Below are 17540 nucleotides of genomic sequence, written 5' to 3' on the forward strand. Positions count from 1 at the left end.
ACTAATCGCGGATTACTCTACATTGCGTAGCAGCGGCCTCCGCAAGGCTTGCGCTATTCTCGCGAGAGTTGGTCCCAGCGGATCACGTGACAATCCAAGATGGCGGTGCCCAGCGAGGCGGAGGAGGAGGCGACAGTCTATTTAATAGTGAGCGGTATCCCCGCGGGTTTGCGGTCGGCCCAGCTCCGGAGCTACTTTAGCCAGTTCCGAGAACAGCCCGGCTGTGGCTTCCTGTGTTTCCACTACCGGCATCGGCCTGAGCGGGCTCCCTCCAAGGCTGCTCCCGACTCTGCCCTAATTCCTGTGGGCCAGGACCTCGCCCAGACTTCGGCCACCGATGCCCACGCTCTCTCCACTCCGGACTCTGCTCCCGTCCAGACCCGCACCTGCTGCTGCGTCATTTCGGTACGGGGGGCAGCTCAAGCTCAACAGCTTCTTCGCATGTACTCGGGCCGCAGATGGCTGGATTCTCAGGGGACTTGGTTGCCCGGTCGTTGTTTCATCCGCAGACTGCGGCTACCTACTGAGGCGTCAGGTACGGGTGGGAAAGATAATAGACTGAGCCTACCGGCCCTGGAACGGAGACCCCTTTCCTGAGGGATGACGGGGATAAGTCAGGTCTCTGATTATCAGACTCTTAATTGAGAGTTTTAGGTCAGTTCTGATCAGTTTCAGGCTCAACTGCATGTTAGTCTAACTTAGAGTGGAAATAACGGGAAGAGGCCTGATGGGATGAAACTTCATTTTCCAATTTATTAGATTCCTTCTGAGACCCTTTTCTCAATCTGAGGGGTTGATATTCCACTGACACGGAAGGAAGAAAAGGAAATGAGATTTCTAATCCTCTTATTGTCTTTTTTAAGATTTTATTTATTTATTTATTTGTGAGAGAGAGAGCGCGCGCGCACATAAGCAAGGGGAGTGGCAAGCAGAGGGAGAAGCAGGCTCCCTGCCGATCAAGGAGCCTGATACGGGACTCCATCCCAGGACCCCGAGATCACAACCCTAGCGGAAGGCAGACGCTTAACTGACTTAGACACCCAGGCGTCACTTAGTGTCTTTTTTTTTTTTAAGATTTTATTTATTTATTTGACAGAGACATAGCAAGAGAGGGAACACAAGCAGGGGAACTGGGAAAGGGAGAAGGAGGCTTCCCGCGGAGCAGGGAGCCCGATGCGGGGCTCGATCCCAGGATCCTGGGATCATGACCTGAGCCGAAGGCAGACACTTAGTGACTGAGCCACCCAGGTGCCCCTTATTGTCTGTCTTTATCACATTCTTCGTTGCTTCCTATCCAGCCCTGTCTTGGCAAGACGCAAATGAAAAGACAATCTCTTTTCTCTGGACAGCTCCCATTTTCATGGGAAATCACTTTGATGGGGGAACAGGAAACACTGCAGAGTCCTCTCATTCATTCATTCAACAAATCAAGCTTATATGCTGCACTTAGTGTGACTCTAGCAGCTGTGCAGAGAACAGTTAGACACAGCCTGTGCTCAGGATTCAGAGAGGAAGACAGATTTGTAAAAAGGTAATTGTCACAGAGATGCCATTATAATTTTTTTTAAAGATTTTATTGATTTATTTGAGAGAGAGAAACAGCGTGAGAGGGGAGAGGGTCAGAGGGAGAAGCAGGCTCCCCGCTGAGCCAGGAGCCTGATGTGGGACTCGATCCCAGGACTCCGGGATCATGACCTGAGCTGAAGGCAGTCGCTTAACCAACTGAGCCACCCAGGCGCCCGAGATGCCATTATAATTGTTTACTGAGCACTTCCTGTGTACTTACTAGGCACTGTTCTAAGCCTTTCATTTTCCTATTGACTCCTTGCAACAATCCTATAAGGTAGGAGCTATTGTTACCCATTTTATAAGTGAGGATACTGAGGGATACAGAAGTTATGTTACCTGCTCAAGGTTACAGAGCTAAGAAGTGGGAGAGGCACAGTACAAACCCAGGCACATTGCCCCAGAGCCCATGCTCTTTATTACCAAGTGCTGCGAGATGACAGGAGGAAGAAACTGATCCCCTAGAGGGATCAGGAAATGTGGCTTTTCATCTGGATCTGAAAGAGAAACAGGAGTTTGTAGGAAGGAACGGTGTTCAAAGTAAATGGCATTTGCAGACACAGACAGATGGTGAAAGCCCATGGAACTTTCAGGGCATGTTAAATTGTTTGGTGTGGATGAAGCACATGGTATGAGGATGTGCAGGGAGTGGGGGTCGGTGGCATTTGAGAATCAGAAAGTCAACGGGAACCAGATCTGAAAGAAACTCATGTGCTCAGCTGGGGTGATGAGAAATGGCATGAAATTATTAGGTGGTTCTGGTCAGGAAATGGAGGAAGTTACTCTGGAGAAGTGTGAAAGGGAGGAACAGCATTAGGCCAAAAGAGTTGAACCAATTTCTGGCTCAAGTGTTGCTGGAGGCTTCTAGATTTCAAGAGCCATTTTTTCCTTTCCTTTCCAAGGTTTGGGCTCCTTTCCTTTCAAAACCCGGAAGGAGCTGCATAGTCGGAAAGCTAAGAGTGAAGCCTTCACTCTGGCCGATCTGAGGCAACTGCCAGAGCTGAACCCACCAGTGCTGATGCCCAATGGGAATGTGGGGACTCCTCTGCGAGTCTTTTTGGAGTTGATCCGGGCCTGCCGCCTACCCCCTCGCATCATCACCCAGCTGCAACTCCAGTTCCCCAAGACAGGTTCTTCCCGGCGCTACGGCAATGTACCGTTCAAGTATGAGGACTCAGAGACTGTGGAGCAGGAAGAGCTTGTGTACACGGCTGAAGGTGAAGAAATACCCCAAGGCACCTGCCTCGCAGACATACCAGCCAGCTCCCATGGAGAGCCAGAGGAGGAAGGGGAAAAGGAGGAGGAAGAGTCACACTCAGATGATGTGAGTACAGTGAGCTACCCTGTCTTTGCTGGCAGCTTACGAGAGGCTAAAGCATTAATACTATCACTCTTCGGTTGTGTATTACAATAGTTCTAAACGTGCAGGCTTCTCAGGAGGGTTCCAGAGAGTTAGAACTCCCTGTCGTTGAATATAAAACTGCATTTGCGTGTGCAAATACGCACTTCTTTGAGGAGAGGGGCCAGAGTTTTTATCAGAAGATTCTCGAAGGGGTCGTCTTTGCATTCTCTTAGAAGGAATGTGAGGAGCGTCCTTTTCATAGGTGGGATGTGAACTTGGCCCCCTTTGCTGCTTGTCTAACCTCTGTGTGCTTTCATTACGTGACTGAGAAGTCATCTCTATTTTCTGACCTTGAGTCTGTGGCTTGGACACTAGCTCCCACTCTAATTTTATCAATGAAATAGACATTTCTTTTTCCTCTTTCTCCGAATTTGGTTGTTCATCCATAAAATCAGGAGAGGTGTGATTTTGGAGAAACTTTTCTGTGTGTGCATACTCTGGGTAAAAAAATAATTCATCTGTGTCTTCAAAGCTGCCAGCCCAGAGTTGCTGACATCTGTACCACATCCTTAGTGTAGTACCGTCTGGACTGTTCCCCAGCACCTGTTCTGCAGCAGTGGCTCCTGAGGCCTCTTGGGAGTTTAACTAAGACAGGGACCCCCAAGATTTCAAGCCAGGAGTCATCCTATCATTCTGCAAGTCTAGACAGGTAGTTGTACACACAGGCTAGTGCAGGATTCCAGAGACATTCCAAGATCCATTTCCTGCCTTGAAAGAGCCTTAAATCTCCCTGAAGAGAGAGAATCAGCATCTGGAAAGGCTGTATGGTATGGCAACCTGGGTTTGAATGCTGGCTCTGCCACTCTCTTGGTGTATTATTTTGGGCAAATCACTTTACTCCTCTGAACCCAGGTCTCCTCATTTGTAGAACGGGAATGTTGGTACTCACCTCACAGTGTTGTTGGGGTGATCAAAGGAGCTAAGTTATGAGAAAGGCCTGACACAGTAGACAATAGGTTGTCTTAGTTGTTACCCCTCTTTCTTTATGACATAATGTGTGGAGGCCTAAACAGTGTGTACCGATTACCTCCAAAGTGAGGAGTTCGGAGACCAGCAAGAGTGCTGTGGGCCTCTGTGTGGGGGCTTCGTGTAGGACTGTAGAACTTGAGGGATGAGGATTTACCAGTTGAAGAAGAGAAGGTGGTAGGAGAGGAGGGCAGATATTTCCAGCAGGGGAAACAACATGGCCAGAAGCGCAGAGGTTAAGAGGGAGTCAGGCTTTGGGGAAGGCCGATGGAGAGATGTGTTGGGCAAGCCCTCTAGGGCCAAATATGTGCTGCTTCTAAGAGAAATTTGGAAGAATGGAGCTGAGGGCCTGGCTCACGGGCTTCCTCGGCCCTGAGCTGCCCTCCATGCGGGCATGAGGTCAGGAGGCTGGACAGACAGGTCACCTCTCCTCACCTTCTCCAAGGATGACGACCGGGGTGAAGAGTGGGAGCGTCATGAAGCACTGCATGAAGATGTGACCGGGCAGGAGCGCATCACTGAGCGGCTCTTTGAGGAGGAGATTGAGCTCAAGTGGGAGAAAGGCGGCTCCGGCCTGGTGTTCTACACAGACGCCCAGTTCTGGCAGGAGGAAGAAGGAGGTAATGCTGGCACCCAGACCAGGGCAGGAGTGATCCCTGGTGCATTGGGTCAGGGTTCTCCATTCCACATGGTGGGTTCTTTGGCAGTGAGGCCAAATAAAGGGCTAGCAAAGAGGCTTACCTTGCTTGTGTGAGAGACCAGTCATCCTTTTTAGGGGTGGGGGATCAGTGGAGTGGAGAAAAAATGACCCCCCCAGGAAAGATTTAAAAATACAATGAAAAGCCCCAAGTTCTAGAACATAGGTCTTAGTTTAGATTTAACTCTCAACAGAACTGTGAGTCCTTTGCTGACTCTGTTTGACTTCTCTGCAGACTTTGATGAACAGACAGCCGATGACTGGGACGTGGACATGAGTGTGTACTACGACACAGGTACTGGGCCAGGGCTTGCAGTATGGGGAGGGGGAGCTGGTCCTCTGGCCTTGCAGTGACACTTTACCAGGCCTGCTTAGCAGAGATGGGACCAGTTCCCTTGGGGTCGGCCACTGAGAGGGTTCCTCTCTTCAAACATCTCCACTTGTGTGCATCAACTGCTGGTTGTGGGCAGAGCCTTTTTCCTTTTTTTCGTGGAGTCAGCCTTTGGGGGGCTCTGGTTCTGGTGGGCAGGCCCTGGTAGAATGGGAGGGCCAGGAGCTCAGGCTCTGGTTAGGAGTTTAGATTCTGGAGTCAAAAATGACCTGGGTGAGGGGAGGGTGGGAGGGAAAGACCTGGGTTCTAATTCCACTTCTCATCTTTTGGCTCTGTGACTTCTCTGTAACCAGTTTCCTCATCTGGGAAAGCCAGGGTCCCTACTCCAATAATAATAAAATACTAAAACACCAGGGGCGCCTGAGTGGCTCAGTCATTTGAGTGTCTGCCTTCAGCTCAGGTCATGATCCCGGGGTCCTGGGATCGAGTCCGGAGTCGGGCTCCCTGTTCAGCGGGGAGTCTACTTGTCCCTTTCCCTCTACCTCTCCCCCCTGCTCGTGCTCTCTCTGTTAAATAAAAATTTTTTAAAAATTAATAAAACACCCTAAAGATGAACATGTAAATATTGTGAGGAGGGCCTAGAAATCTGATTTTTCCCCCCTTTCTGCTGAGAGACCCTTCTGCAAACTGAGCTCTGCTTCCTCAGATGGTGGAGACAAGGATGCCCGAGACTCTATCCAAATGCGTCTGGAACGGAGACTCCGTGATGGCCAGGAGGACAGCTCTGTGATCAAATGCCAAGTGGGCACCTTTGAGCGCTACACCAAGGTAAGCACTGTGCCTAGCCCATTGACCCCTCTTTTCCTTCTCTATCCCCATTCCAACCCCCCCCCCACACACACAAGGAACCCCATACTCTTGAGTCTTCTCTCTTCCCTGCACAGGGCATTGGACGGAGGGTGATGGAGCGGCAGGGCTGGGCTGAGGGCCAGGGTCTGGGCAGTCAGTGTTCAGGGGTGCCTGAGGCCCTGGATAGTGATGGCCAGCACCCTAGATGCAAGCGTGGATTGGGGTGAGTATGACCAAGGGACTTCCCTGGGAGACCCAGCTAGCCTTTCATCTGTACCCTGGTTTCCCCCTTCCCTCTGATTTTGGGATGGGTGCTAGAGACTCCTAGAGGATGAACTTCAAAGCAGAATTAGAAGGAAAAGGTAGGTCTGGCACTATTTTTTTGGACCAAGCCCTAAGGCTTAACAGGATCACTAATCTTTGGGGGAGTCATACCCCCTGGTCTGAGGAGTTTGGACTTGATGATTGCCGTTAGGGAGTGCTTGTAAGTCACAGTTTGCTGACAGTTGTTCTAAACTCTGTGTACTATTTAAAATGAAAGCAATGAGGGGCGCCTGGGTGGCTCAGTCGTTAAACGTCCGCCTTCGGCTCAGGTCATGGTCCCAGGGTCCTGGGACTGAGCCCCACATCGGGCTCCCTGCTCCGCGGGAAGCCTGCTTCTCCCTCTCCCACTCCCCCTGCTTGTGTCCCTCTCTCACTGTGTTTCTCTCTGTCAAATAAATAAATAAAATCTTAAATAAATAAATAAATAAAATGAAAGCAGTGTGTGAGGCCCCAGGTTGCTGGCACTGTCAGTGAATAGATAAGGAGGCTGAAAAGCAAAGATCCAGATTTAAAGGCTCTGTCTTTGGGACAAACCAGACATGTGAGAGCTGCTTCTCTGTCCTTTCCCAACCTATTAAAGAGTTTGATTGAGAGCAGTCCTCTCACTGTGAGCTCTTTTTAATGCAGGTACCACGGAGAGAAGCTACAGCCATTTGGGCAACTGAAGAGGCTCCGTGGAACTGGCTTGGGGCTCATCTCCACCATCTATGATGAGCCCCTACCTCAAGATCAAGGGGAGTCGCTGCTCCGACGCCAGCCACCCACCAGCATGAAGTTTCGGCCAGACGTGGCCTTTGTGAGGAGTTCCAGCTGTGCCTTGGACACCCCCTCAGAGCCTGAGTGACAGTTTTGAGGCCTTCCTCAGTATCACTCATAACTGCACAGTGGCAGCCCACTGCCTTGGCCTTATCTCCCACCACAGCCTAAAGAACTTTGGGAACAGCAATCTGTGCAGCTTGTTCAGGGTGCTTTATTCTGAACTTGCCTTCTGGCTCTCTACCTCAAGGGCAGTTTCCCCAAAGCCCCCTAGCCTCCTCTTTTAATATTAGGGCTTAATGACCTCTCATTGGTTTCCCATCCCCAGCCCCTGTTTGGGCTTGCCCGTGTTGCCTCGCCCAGTACCTTGAACAGCGGTATTGACTGGAGTTCTCAGCACAAAGTTCTTTGGCGGGGGGGGGGGTCGCTATAAAGGTCAAAAAGAAGGGGTAATGGACCTGGAAGAGGGGAGGACTCGTGGTGCTAGTAAGAGACGATCCTGGGGCGGGCGCTCCATCGCCTCCTCCCCTGACTGGCTGGGACCCGGAGCGGCAAGGCCGGCGGGAGGTGGCCCGGGTCTGCGACCTACCGGGAGAATAAAGAAGTTTACTACCGGAGTTCCCTTTTTATCTTCTAATTTGGGCCGGGGGACGGTCGGGAAAATCTGGGTTAGAGTTGCCCACCCCACCGCAGGGCCGCACGCAGACTGCAGTCCCCCGCTCGGGTAGAAACGCTCTGCACGTCACGTCCCCAGACGCCAAGCTGCGCCTCCATCGGGAGGGCGGGACTTCCTCTCAGGGCCCCCGCCATTTCCGACGTCGTCCGGAAGTCGGGTGCTGGTCCGGTTAGGAACGGGCCATTTGGTCCCCTTGCACCGCCCAGGTACCTGCACTTCCTCCGGGGACGCCCGGGCGTCGCCGCCAGCCCCCGAGATCCACCGCCGCCCTCAGCTTGTGTGTCTGCCGAGCTTATCTGCCCTGCACGGGCCCGCGTGCCGCCCATGGCGGGGGCCGCCACGACCACGGCCTTTGGGCAGGCGGTGATCGGCCCGCCCGGCTCGGGGAAGACCACGTACTGCCTGGGCATGAGTGAGTTCCTGCGCGCGCTGGGCCGGCGCGTGGCGGTGGTGAACCTGGACCCGGCCAACGAGGGGCTGCCGTACGAGTGCGCCGTGGACGTGGGAGAGCTGGTGGGCCTGGGCGACGTGATGGACGCGCTGCGGCTGGGGCCCAACGGCGGCCTGCTCTACTGCATGGAGTACCTGGAGGCCAACCTGGACTGGCTGCGGGCCAAGCTAGAGCCCCTCCGCGGCCACTACTTCCTCTTCGACTGCCCGGGCCAGGTGGAGCTCTGCACGCACCACGGCGCCCTGCGCAGCATCTTCTCCCAGATGGCGCAGTGGGACCTCAGGGTGCGTCTTGGTTCGAGAAGGCTCCTTTTGCAGATGGAGGAACTGGGACAGGGAGGACAGATGCCACGCCCCCATGTCACACAGCGAGGTAGGGGCCGAGTTGCTTTGGAGTAAAACTGGTGTGAGTTCGAATTCATGCTCTGCCCCTGACTCGCTGTGTGGGCCTGGGTAAGTTAGTTTCTCTCTCTGAGTCTCAGTTCTCTCATCTGCAGAATGGATGTGCTAGTACCCAATTTGGGATTATTGGAAGTATGGAACGGGTTATGTAGAAAGTGGTATGGTGATTTTTTTTTTTTAAGATTTTATTTATTTATTTGACAGAGAGAGACACAGCCAGAGAGGGAACACAAGCAGGGGGAGTGGGAGAGGGAGAAGCAGGCTTCCCGCCGAGCAGGGAGCCCGATGCGGGGCTCGATCCCAGGATCCCGGGATCATGACCTGAGCCGTAGGCAGACGCTTAACGACTGAGCCACCCAGGCGCCCCGGTATGGTGATTATTGTTGTGACTTGCTGGGCAAAAGTAAATGAAACAGAGTCAGATGCAGTCAGAATTGAGCTAGTTGCCCACTGGGAGGCACGGTGCAAGGCATCTTGTAAGGAAAAATGCTCCATATCTCCTGGCAGAAGGAAATGAGTGTCGCTATTAGAATGAAGCAGAAGCAGGAGGACACTAATGGGGAAGGCTTGCAGTCTGTCCTCAGGAGTCCCCAGCCTTTGGGGAAAGACATAGGCCGTGATGTTTCCTGCCTCCCCAGGCCACTCACCCTGTCTCTTCCTCCCTTTCCAGCTGACTGCTGTCCACCTGGTGGATTCTCATTACTGCACAGACCCGGCCAAGTTCATTTCCGTACTGTGTACTTCTCTGGCCACCATGCTGCATGTGGAGCTGCCCCATGTCAACCTCCTCTCCAAGATGGACCTCATTGAGCACTATGGGAAGCTGGGTGAGAGCTCCTATTCTGGACAGGCAAGGAGAAGGGCGCAGATCTCAGCTGAAGGGAGCTGCTTCCAGGGACCATGCATGTTGGTGATCATAGCCACAGGCAGGTCCTGATTCCTGCCTGTTTATTTTGTGCCACTCTGGGCCAGATACCGTTCTGGGTTTGGGGGACAAGAGAGCTATATAGTTGGTGATATGTACTGCAAAGGAATTAAAACAAAATGAGTGGTTGGGAGTGAGTAGCACTGCTACTCAGTGAGCAGCGCTATCTGAGCTGAGACCCGAATGGTGAGAAGCAGTCAGGCAAGGCAGGACTGTTCTAGGCAGAGGGACCAGTAGGAGGAAAGGCCCTTAGGGAAAGAGTTTTTTGTGTTAAAGGAAAAAGTGAGGGTGGGGGGGGAAGCCTAGGGTAGCTGAGGTAGTAGTCAGAGGAAGGGTGGTAGGAAATGAAGTCAAAGAGGTGGGCAGGGGCCAGAACCTATAATGTTGAAGCACCAGAGAAAGCCATTGATGAATATTAAGCAAGGACATAGCATGAATTAAGAACGTCATTGTGGCTGTTTCGTGGAGAATTAATTGAAACGGGTAAGAATGCAAACAGAAATCCCTGAGGAGGTTTTTGCAGCAGTCCAAACAGTGGTAGTGAGAATGGAGAGAAGTAGATCGATCCAAAACTCACTCAAGAAATAGGGTTTGCTAGTGGATTGGGCACGGAGACCAAGGAATTAAGGATGACTCTCAGGTTTCTGTCTGAGCTAATAGACAGATGGAGGTGCCTTTGTCAGGGTGCAAAAGACTGAGGCAGAAGCAGGAGGCAGGGGAGTTGCCTAGGGCCCTCATGGCCCGCACTCCTGCAAAATTAGTGCGCTGAGCTGGGGGCATCAGTTCCCTAAATAGCATCTCCAGCCACAAAGGAACCTGGAGAAGAAAAGCTGAAATGACCAGCAGTGAACAGGAAGAAATGTTGTTAGGATCACGATGTGTCAGGTCGTTGTCCAGGGAGGCCTGCTGGCTGTCAGTCAGGACATGGGAGGGATGTCAACATCTTGGAGGGGCTGCCTCAGCCCAGAGTCTTGGTCCATCTCTTGGTAGGCCCAGAAGCCCCATTTTATCTATGCCCACAGTCTTCCCAAGCCCCTCTCCCCGCCCACCTTCATGGCCTCCAGCCCAGATGGCTACGTGGTGATCCTTGACCTTTCTGCCTCTGACTCTTGCCAGTCATCCTTATAAGAGACTGATGTGCAAACCAGATGAGGCCATTGAGGCCCAGAGACATTATATGAATAGCCCAAGGTCAGTCACACAGCTAGTATATTAGCTGAGATGCAGTCCAAACCCAGGTGCACCTGGCTCCAATTGCTTAATTCCTGGGGAAGAACGTACCTGTCAGGCAATCCAGGAAGTCTGTAGGAATGCCCGGGCCATAATTCCTTGCAGGCAGAGGGGTGACAGTTTCTGATTAGAAGACAGGAGACAGAGGGGCGCCTGGCTGGCTCAGTTGGAGGAGCATGTGACTCTTGATTTTGGGATTGTGAGTTTGAGCCCCACGTTGGGTGTAGGGAGGGAGTCAGTCAATCCAACAGCCTAATGATTGCCTTGGCTTGCTCTGGGACGGACCAGTTGAGTAACCCGAGTGCTCGAGTTTTCCAGCAGAAATGGACAGTGCCGGGAGGCCCACTTTCCTTCTCTTAGAGGAAGTTTGCATTCCTAGAACTTGGAGTCATCTAGTCTGGTGTCCTCATTTTACATTCAGAAGGAGCTGGCGCAGAAAGGGAAAGTGATTTACACCAGAAGTGCCCTGCTAGAGTCCTTACAGTGCATGTGCCGGGTCCTGGGGGTCCGACTACCTGACCCTGAACTCCATGTGGCAGGGACCCAGCACTGTTCTCGGGACACATTCGATCTTATTATTTCCTACCATGGAGCAAGTGCTTGTGTGTACCAGACCCTGGGACTTAGAGCATTTAATCCTCACAGCAGTCCCGTCTAGCTAGTAAATGACAGAGCCAATGGGTAAAACCAAGTATTTTCTTCTGAGTAAGTTCATTTCACTGCCTCAACAAATATTTGTTGAATGAATGAATGAAAATAAAAGGAAGAAAGAAAGGAAATACGGTCCCTGTCCTTGGATCTTTTAGCCTCATATCAGCTGCTCCTAAACACCAATTTCTCTCCTTAGCTTTCAACCTGGACTACTACACAGAGGTCCTGGACCTCTCCTACCTGCTCGACCACCTGGCTTCTGACCCTTTCTTCCGCCACTACCGTCAGCTCAATGAGAAACTGGTGCAGCTCATTGAAGACTACAGTCTGGTCTCCTTCATCCCTCTCAACATTCAGGTACTGGGAACTAAGAGGCCTAGCCCTCGCCTAGGCTCTGACAGTACCTGGGATCTCACTAAGCCAAGGGTACAAAGAGGCTTTGAGGGGTCAAACAGGGGTCTTTGTCCTGGGTCTAACTATCATTCAGTCCCCTTGGTTTTAGGACCAGTGGCTCTCATGGGCAGGATTCCAGTAAAGAGGGTGGGCCAAACTTTGGCCCTGTTTATTCTGTATCACTAGGTTGTCTCAACACATGCTCCCTCATCAGTGTGAAAATGGGTGATTTCAGAAAGTCGTCAGCAAGGGACATGACCAAGGCCAAAGACAGGTCTCTCAGCCTCCTTCAGGATGGGCAATTGCCTGTTGACTTGACAAAGTAGTCCCCAGCCCCTGTGTGGACATGAGCAAACTTGTCTGTTCCCTATTTAATGCCACAATTTTCTCCTCTAAAATGAGAAAATCGAACCCTACAATATTAATCATAACAACTACCACTTACTGAGCACTTTCTGTGCTAGGCATTGTGCTGAGGACTTGTACATGCATTATTCTGATCTCTCCTTGCCATCACGGGACGTAGAGACTATTCTTATCACTATTCTGAGAATGAGCAAATAGATTATATACATATTTATTGGGTGTGCCTACTCTCAACTAAGGACTGTGCCAGGCCCTGAGGATTACCTCGACAAATAAGTCCCTGACCTCATGGGGTATAAAGTCAAATAGGGGAGGCAGATGAGTTCATGACTTGTCAATAGTAAGCTGGTAGGATCAGAGCTGTAATAGGATTGCCCCAGGGGACCATGGGTGTGCACAGAGGAGCTTATCTGTTCCGATTTGGGTGGGTTGGTGGACAGGAAAGCTAGGATGTAGCCATGCCTCCGGGGACATGTAGAGCTACTCCAGGCGCAGAAGCTGCACGTCCAGAGGCTTCATGAGGCAAGGTCGAGGGGAATGTTTGGAGACTGCTTGCGGTTTGGTACAGCCTCAGTTCCACACGCCTCTGTTTCACTCACAAAGCTGTCTCTCTCCTCCCTGGCCAGGACAAGGAGAGTATCCGGCGGGTCCTGCAGGCTGTGGATAAAGCCAATGGCTACTGCTTTGGGGTCCAAGAACAGCGAAGCCTGGAGGCCATGATGTCTGCCGCCGTGGGAGCCGACTTCCATTTCTCCTCGTATCCTTGCTCTCTAGTCTCTGGGCCACAGCCAAGGGGGAGACGTGGGGCTCAGGAATGGCCACATCTACCCTTGTGGCTGACTACTTCCATGATGGCCGGTTGGGCTCCCTGGTGACTGTCTCTCAGGCGCAGAGGCTGGTCCCCTAGAAGCCTTCAGCTTTGCTTGTATCTGAGGACAAGGGAGGGTATACTGATTAGAAGGAGCAGCAAATACAGATGCTGAGTATTGAAAGGGCAGTGGTCATTTGGGAGAGATGTGAGGGCCTCAATGTGCTTGGCGTCCTGACTAGGAAAGGGAAAGGGGATGTAGGGGGGCAGGGGCAGTAGAAGGCAGGCAGCAGGGGGCCTGGGTGCCCTGCTAAGGAGTGGGTGGCCCTCAGCTTGTGGGTGGGCAGTGGGAACCAGCATCGTATGGTTGTGCAGGGTGTGACGTGATCAGGCATACATTTTTTAAAAGCCCCTCTGAGTGAAGAAATTGCATTTAAGGGATGTGAGTGGGGGCAGGAGAGTGCTTACAGTCTGTAGATGAGAAGAGATGAAACATGAGTAGTGAGAATGGAAAGAAGGGTGTGACTTGGATACTACAAGGAGACGGCCCACCGACCGGATGGTTATGGGATAACTGGAGGTAGAGCAGAAGTTCAACTCCCAGTTCTGGCCAGTACAGTGGTGTGGCTGCTTGTGTTGGTCACTGAGGCAAGAAAAGAAGAGGAGAGGGCAGGTTTGTCACATGGGTGGAAGGGATGGGCCCTGGCAGATGCGCTGTGTTGGAGGGGACCGTGGGGACAGCCAGAGCTGTCTGGGAGGCAGCTGGACCTTCAGAACTGGAGCCAGATTAGTGACCGTTGGGGTGGACCTAGGGTCGTGTGTAGGTGCCTGTCAGGTCACGGTGGCCCCTGTGAGGCAGGACAGGGAAATGCGGGCCCACTAGGATAGTTCCAGATATTTGACACCTACACAGTATGCTGGAGACCAGGGGTGCTCCAGAGTCCTTGGCATGGAGGAAGAGAATTCCAGCCCGTACTTACGGGTCTGTGTCAGGCCCTTTCACAGGGGGGAAACCAAGCTCCCAAGCTCCCAGGGAAACAGACATGTTATAAATGGTGGCAGTAGAGTGCTCAGTGCTTGATGAAGGCGTTGAGTTGCTACCTCACACTTGCAGTTACGGTCGGCAAGATCAGCTGCGTGTGCTCAGCAAGAAAGAGAAGGGGCAGTTCCAACAGTGCTGTGAGTTTTTGCACGCGGTGCATTACGTTATGCATTGGTACGCGTTGCCGTGCAGGATTCTATTTATCCGACTGTGCATACTCTTTAATAGATGATTTGAGGAATTTTCACGGATATTTTTTAATCTACACATTTGTGCTGATTTTAGATTCTACCACCTCTCCTAATCCTCTTAAGGTTCAGCTTCACTCTAGGTAGAAGATGATTTAAGGATTGGTACAGAGAAGGAGGAAGTTAGCTCTGCCAATGAGTGGGTAGATAAAGCTTCATGGAGGTGGCGGCACTTGAGTTGCATTATCTTAAAGTGAGGGGCAGCCAGGCTGATGGAAAGGGAAAGGGAATTCAAGGCAGAGAGAACATTTTATACAGAGGCATGGCAGTTCAAGGCTGAGGTACGTCTGGGGGGTTGCAAGTAGAATAGCGTGACTTGTGGGCAGGACAGGGCTTTGCCTGGGAGCAGGGATAGGGCCAGACGGATGGGCAGATAGATGCAGGGTTTCTTGTGCCCTGCTCAGGAATGTGGACGTCAGGTTGGAGACAAGGCAAGTTTGAGATTATTGCATGTCAAGCAGGATGGATTCCACTCATCCTGAGTGACCCTCAGGGCCGACTTCCACAGGAACAAGGCATTACCTCCTGAGGAAGAGTGAAGTGGAAGGGGTGCAGGTTCCAAGTCAGTTTGAGTAGAGGTGAGATGGATTTTGGTGGCTGGATCCATAAGAGATGGGAAGGAAAGTCTGTAACCTGAACATCATTTGGTGGACTACGTACCCTGCTTGCAGGATCTCGTTTAAACCTCATTCAGTCCCTTCTTGCAGACAAGGCAGTTGGGGCTCTGAGAGTGACAGGTGCAAGGCCTTCTCCCTGGATGTGTTAGAAGCACAGTTCAAACCTCGGTCTCCCTGGTTGTAGAATCTCAGTTTCTGATACTGGAGTCATCTAGTAGAAGAGCCATGGTGGCCATCTTCCCACGGTCAACGGCCATCTCCTCCTCAGGCCAGCCAGACTCCCAGGGCGTCCTCAGCAGTATCGCAGTGTTTTCCTTTGTGAATCTGATTTGTATCCTTCCCGTTCCACTTCCCTGCTGTTCCAGAGAGAGGTAGAAGGTACCCAATAGCCCAAGTGGAAATTTGTTATCTTTGTGCTTCCCTGAGTTCCCTCCCACGGCAGAAGAGAAGTCAGAAACCCTTACTACGAACGTGCTGTGTGCCAGGCGCCATACTAGGTATTTTGTATTCATTGTCTCAATTTGATCCTCACAACAACTCCATTTTACAGAGGAAAAGAAAGGAAGTGGCAAAATCAGGATTTAAACCCCCCAGTGGTCTGGCTGGAGAGCATGTGCCCAAGCACAGCCGGGAGGGTTCGTGCTTCTCTGGTCCTTTGAGCCTCAGCAGTGTGGGAAGAGGCAAATACGGGAGCATTTGGGTTTGGATGTTTGAAGGGGCTTCTCAGACCCGATTGGTTCCTGTTGCCTGGAGCTATAATGGTGAGAAAGGGAGAGGGATGGGAGCCAGACATGACTGTAGAGCCAGCATCTGTCGAGGTCAGATCCTGCCCTGATCAGTGCCCATCCTTGCCTATGCTCCCAACCTTGACACGGCCTCCCTCAGTACCCTGGGCATCCAGGAGAAGTACCTGGAACCCTCAGACCAGTCGGTGGAGCAAGAAGCCATGCAGCTGTAGCAGCAGGCTGGAGAACAAGAGGCATAACCCAGCACTGGAGAACGTGGCAGCTCCCAGTGACAGTGGACAGCTCAGTGGACTGCAGATCCAAGAGCAGTCTTTCCAACCAGAGCAGAGCACCCACCAACCCCTCCGTGGTCATGAGCTCTTGGTGCTGTTGCCGGGGATTCGGGGCTGGCCCCACTTGGGCTATGATGGAATATGCTACAAATACAAGAGTTTATTTTCTACTTTTCGTGACTTCTAAACTTTCTCCAACCATCCAGGCCCAGAGAGTTGAGGCAGAACAAGGGAATGTTGCCTTCCCTCAGAAGAGTCCCGTTTCTTTATCTGGGGCAGTGTTTCCCCCAAAGCATGGGGTTGTGCTAGAGGACTGACACTCAGTCTCTGGTTGTGCAGTTTGGTTAATTGTCAGTTTTAGGAGTGAGACTCAAGCTTGAGCTTTCACAGGCAAAGCTTCCTAGCAGATCTGAACGTTTTATTTTCATGGTATTTATTTTACAGTTGTATTCCTTTTTGGCAAGTGTTAACTAGTTTTCCATTTATACGAGTGGTTAAAAGTTTACTTTGAAATTGTTTATAAAAAGTGAGTTATTTAAAGAAAAATATTAAGTATATAACATGACATCATGAGGAGTGTGGCAAAAATGAAGATGGCTTGAAGTTGGAATAGCGTTTGCTTCTTGCTCTTCTTGCAACTGGTTGAATGCAATTCACATTTTCGACCAATAGGTGGCACCCCAGGCTTTTTTTTCTTTTCTTTTCTTTTCTTTTCTTTTCTTTTCTTTTTTTTTTTGCTGCCACAGCCTGGGGACAGATGGCAGTTGTGCCAGAAGTCTTATTTGCAGACAGTTGGTCCTGTTAACACATGAGAAGGGCTTGGCATTTTACAGAGTACTTCCACACAACATGCTTCTCATGTGGCTCTCACAGCAACTCCTGGAGATTGAGACAAGATAGAATATTATGAAGGCTCATTTTACAGTGAGGCAACAGATGAGGAGTTTGAACTTTGGTCAGCCTGGCTGTCTCATTGTTCACTTTGCTGACTTCTTAATTGTGAATTCTTGATGGTGAAAAGTCACAGCCCTTCTCCCACAGGATCTGTAGCCCATCAGGAAGAAGAATTTAAACACCTGTAGAATATTACTGAATCATAAATCAGGGGGACGCTAGGTCACTGGTGGTTTGGGCAGTTGGAGAATTCAACTTAGGAAAATCTGTTCTGAAGTGGCATTGAGATGGGGGCGACTGGGCTTTGCTTCCCAATTTGGGGAGTCAGAGCAGAAGGAAGAAGAGTGAGGGGCGATGAGGAGGCTCCTCCAACTGGGTAAGTATGAAAGCCGCCGACCTCCACTCCCACGCCTGGCCATATCGGGGATAATAACTAGGTGCTGCTTCCCCAGCTGCTTTCATCTGAGAAGTTCAAAGCACCACACCCCTATTAACACCCTACAGTAGGTGGGGAGTATCAACAGAGCAAGCCAGGGAAACTGAGGCCAGGAGGCACAGCCTGGGGACGGCTGAGTCAATGGTGGGGCCTGGAGCCCAAGAATCCTGACGCCCAGGTTGCTGGACAAATGCCTCATCAGGTAGGGTGTGAGGGTGGATGCTGTTTTTGACCATAGTACCAATAGCTGTGGTCAGGGCTTCTGACGCTCACCCCATCACCCTGGCTCTCACCAGAGCAAATCAGCTGGAAGGAAGGTGTCATTTGAACTTTATGGCCTCGTATCCAAGCCCTCTCAGGAAGTATTCTCTGCAGTCATGGAGTGGGGAGAGATGGAAGTCATCCAAAACTTAATTTTCAGGCCTTGGTGTGACAGCAGGGCTGTTTTCTCCTCCGGTAAATGGAGCTCTGTTCATCTTTGGTGATGGCAAAA

General features: G+C 51.3%; 2 protein-coding genes across 2 annotated transcripts; both read left to right on the forward strand.

Annotated features, from left to right (window-relative positions):
- The first annotated feature begins 81 nt into the window (after positions 1 to 81).
- GPATCH3 (G-patch domain containing 3) lies at positions 82 to 7509 on the forward strand. The gene is made up of 7 exons (XM_028114048.2): positions 82 to 535; positions 2469 to 2890; positions 4380 to 4554; positions 4867 to 4926; positions 5669 to 5790; positions 5907 to 6034; positions 6763 to 7509. The coding sequence occupies exons 1-7, from the start codon at positions 100 to 102 to the stop codon at positions 6977 to 6979; spliced, it is 1560 nt and encodes a 519-aa protein (XP_027969849.1). The 5' UTR covers positions 82 to 99; the 3' UTR covers positions 6980 to 7509.
- Positions 7510 to 7700: 191 nt separating this feature from the next.
- Positions 7701 to 15887, forward strand: GPN2 (GPN-loop GTPase 2). Its single transcript, XM_028113924.2, has 5 exons — positions 7701 to 8302; positions 9090 to 9246; positions 11422 to 11582; positions 12611 to 12741; positions 15585 to 15887. Exons 1-5 carry the CDS (start codon positions 7892 to 7894, stop codon positions 15655 to 15657), a joined length of 933 nt encoding a protein of 310 aa, XP_027969725.1. The 5' UTR covers positions 7701 to 7891; the 3' UTR covers positions 15658 to 15887.
- Positions 15888 to 17540: the final 1653 nt, after the last annotated feature.

Source organism: Eumetopias jubatus, unplaced genomic scaffold (genome assembly GCF_037043125.1).
Source record: "Eumetopias jubatus isolate StellerSeaLion01/CBP00866 unplaced genomic scaffold, mEumJub1_p1.0 scaffold_4, whole genome shotgun sequence".
Classification (NCBI taxonomy): domain Eukaryota; kingdom Metazoa; phylum Chordata; class Mammalia; order Carnivora; family Otariidae; genus Eumetopias; species Eumetopias jubatus.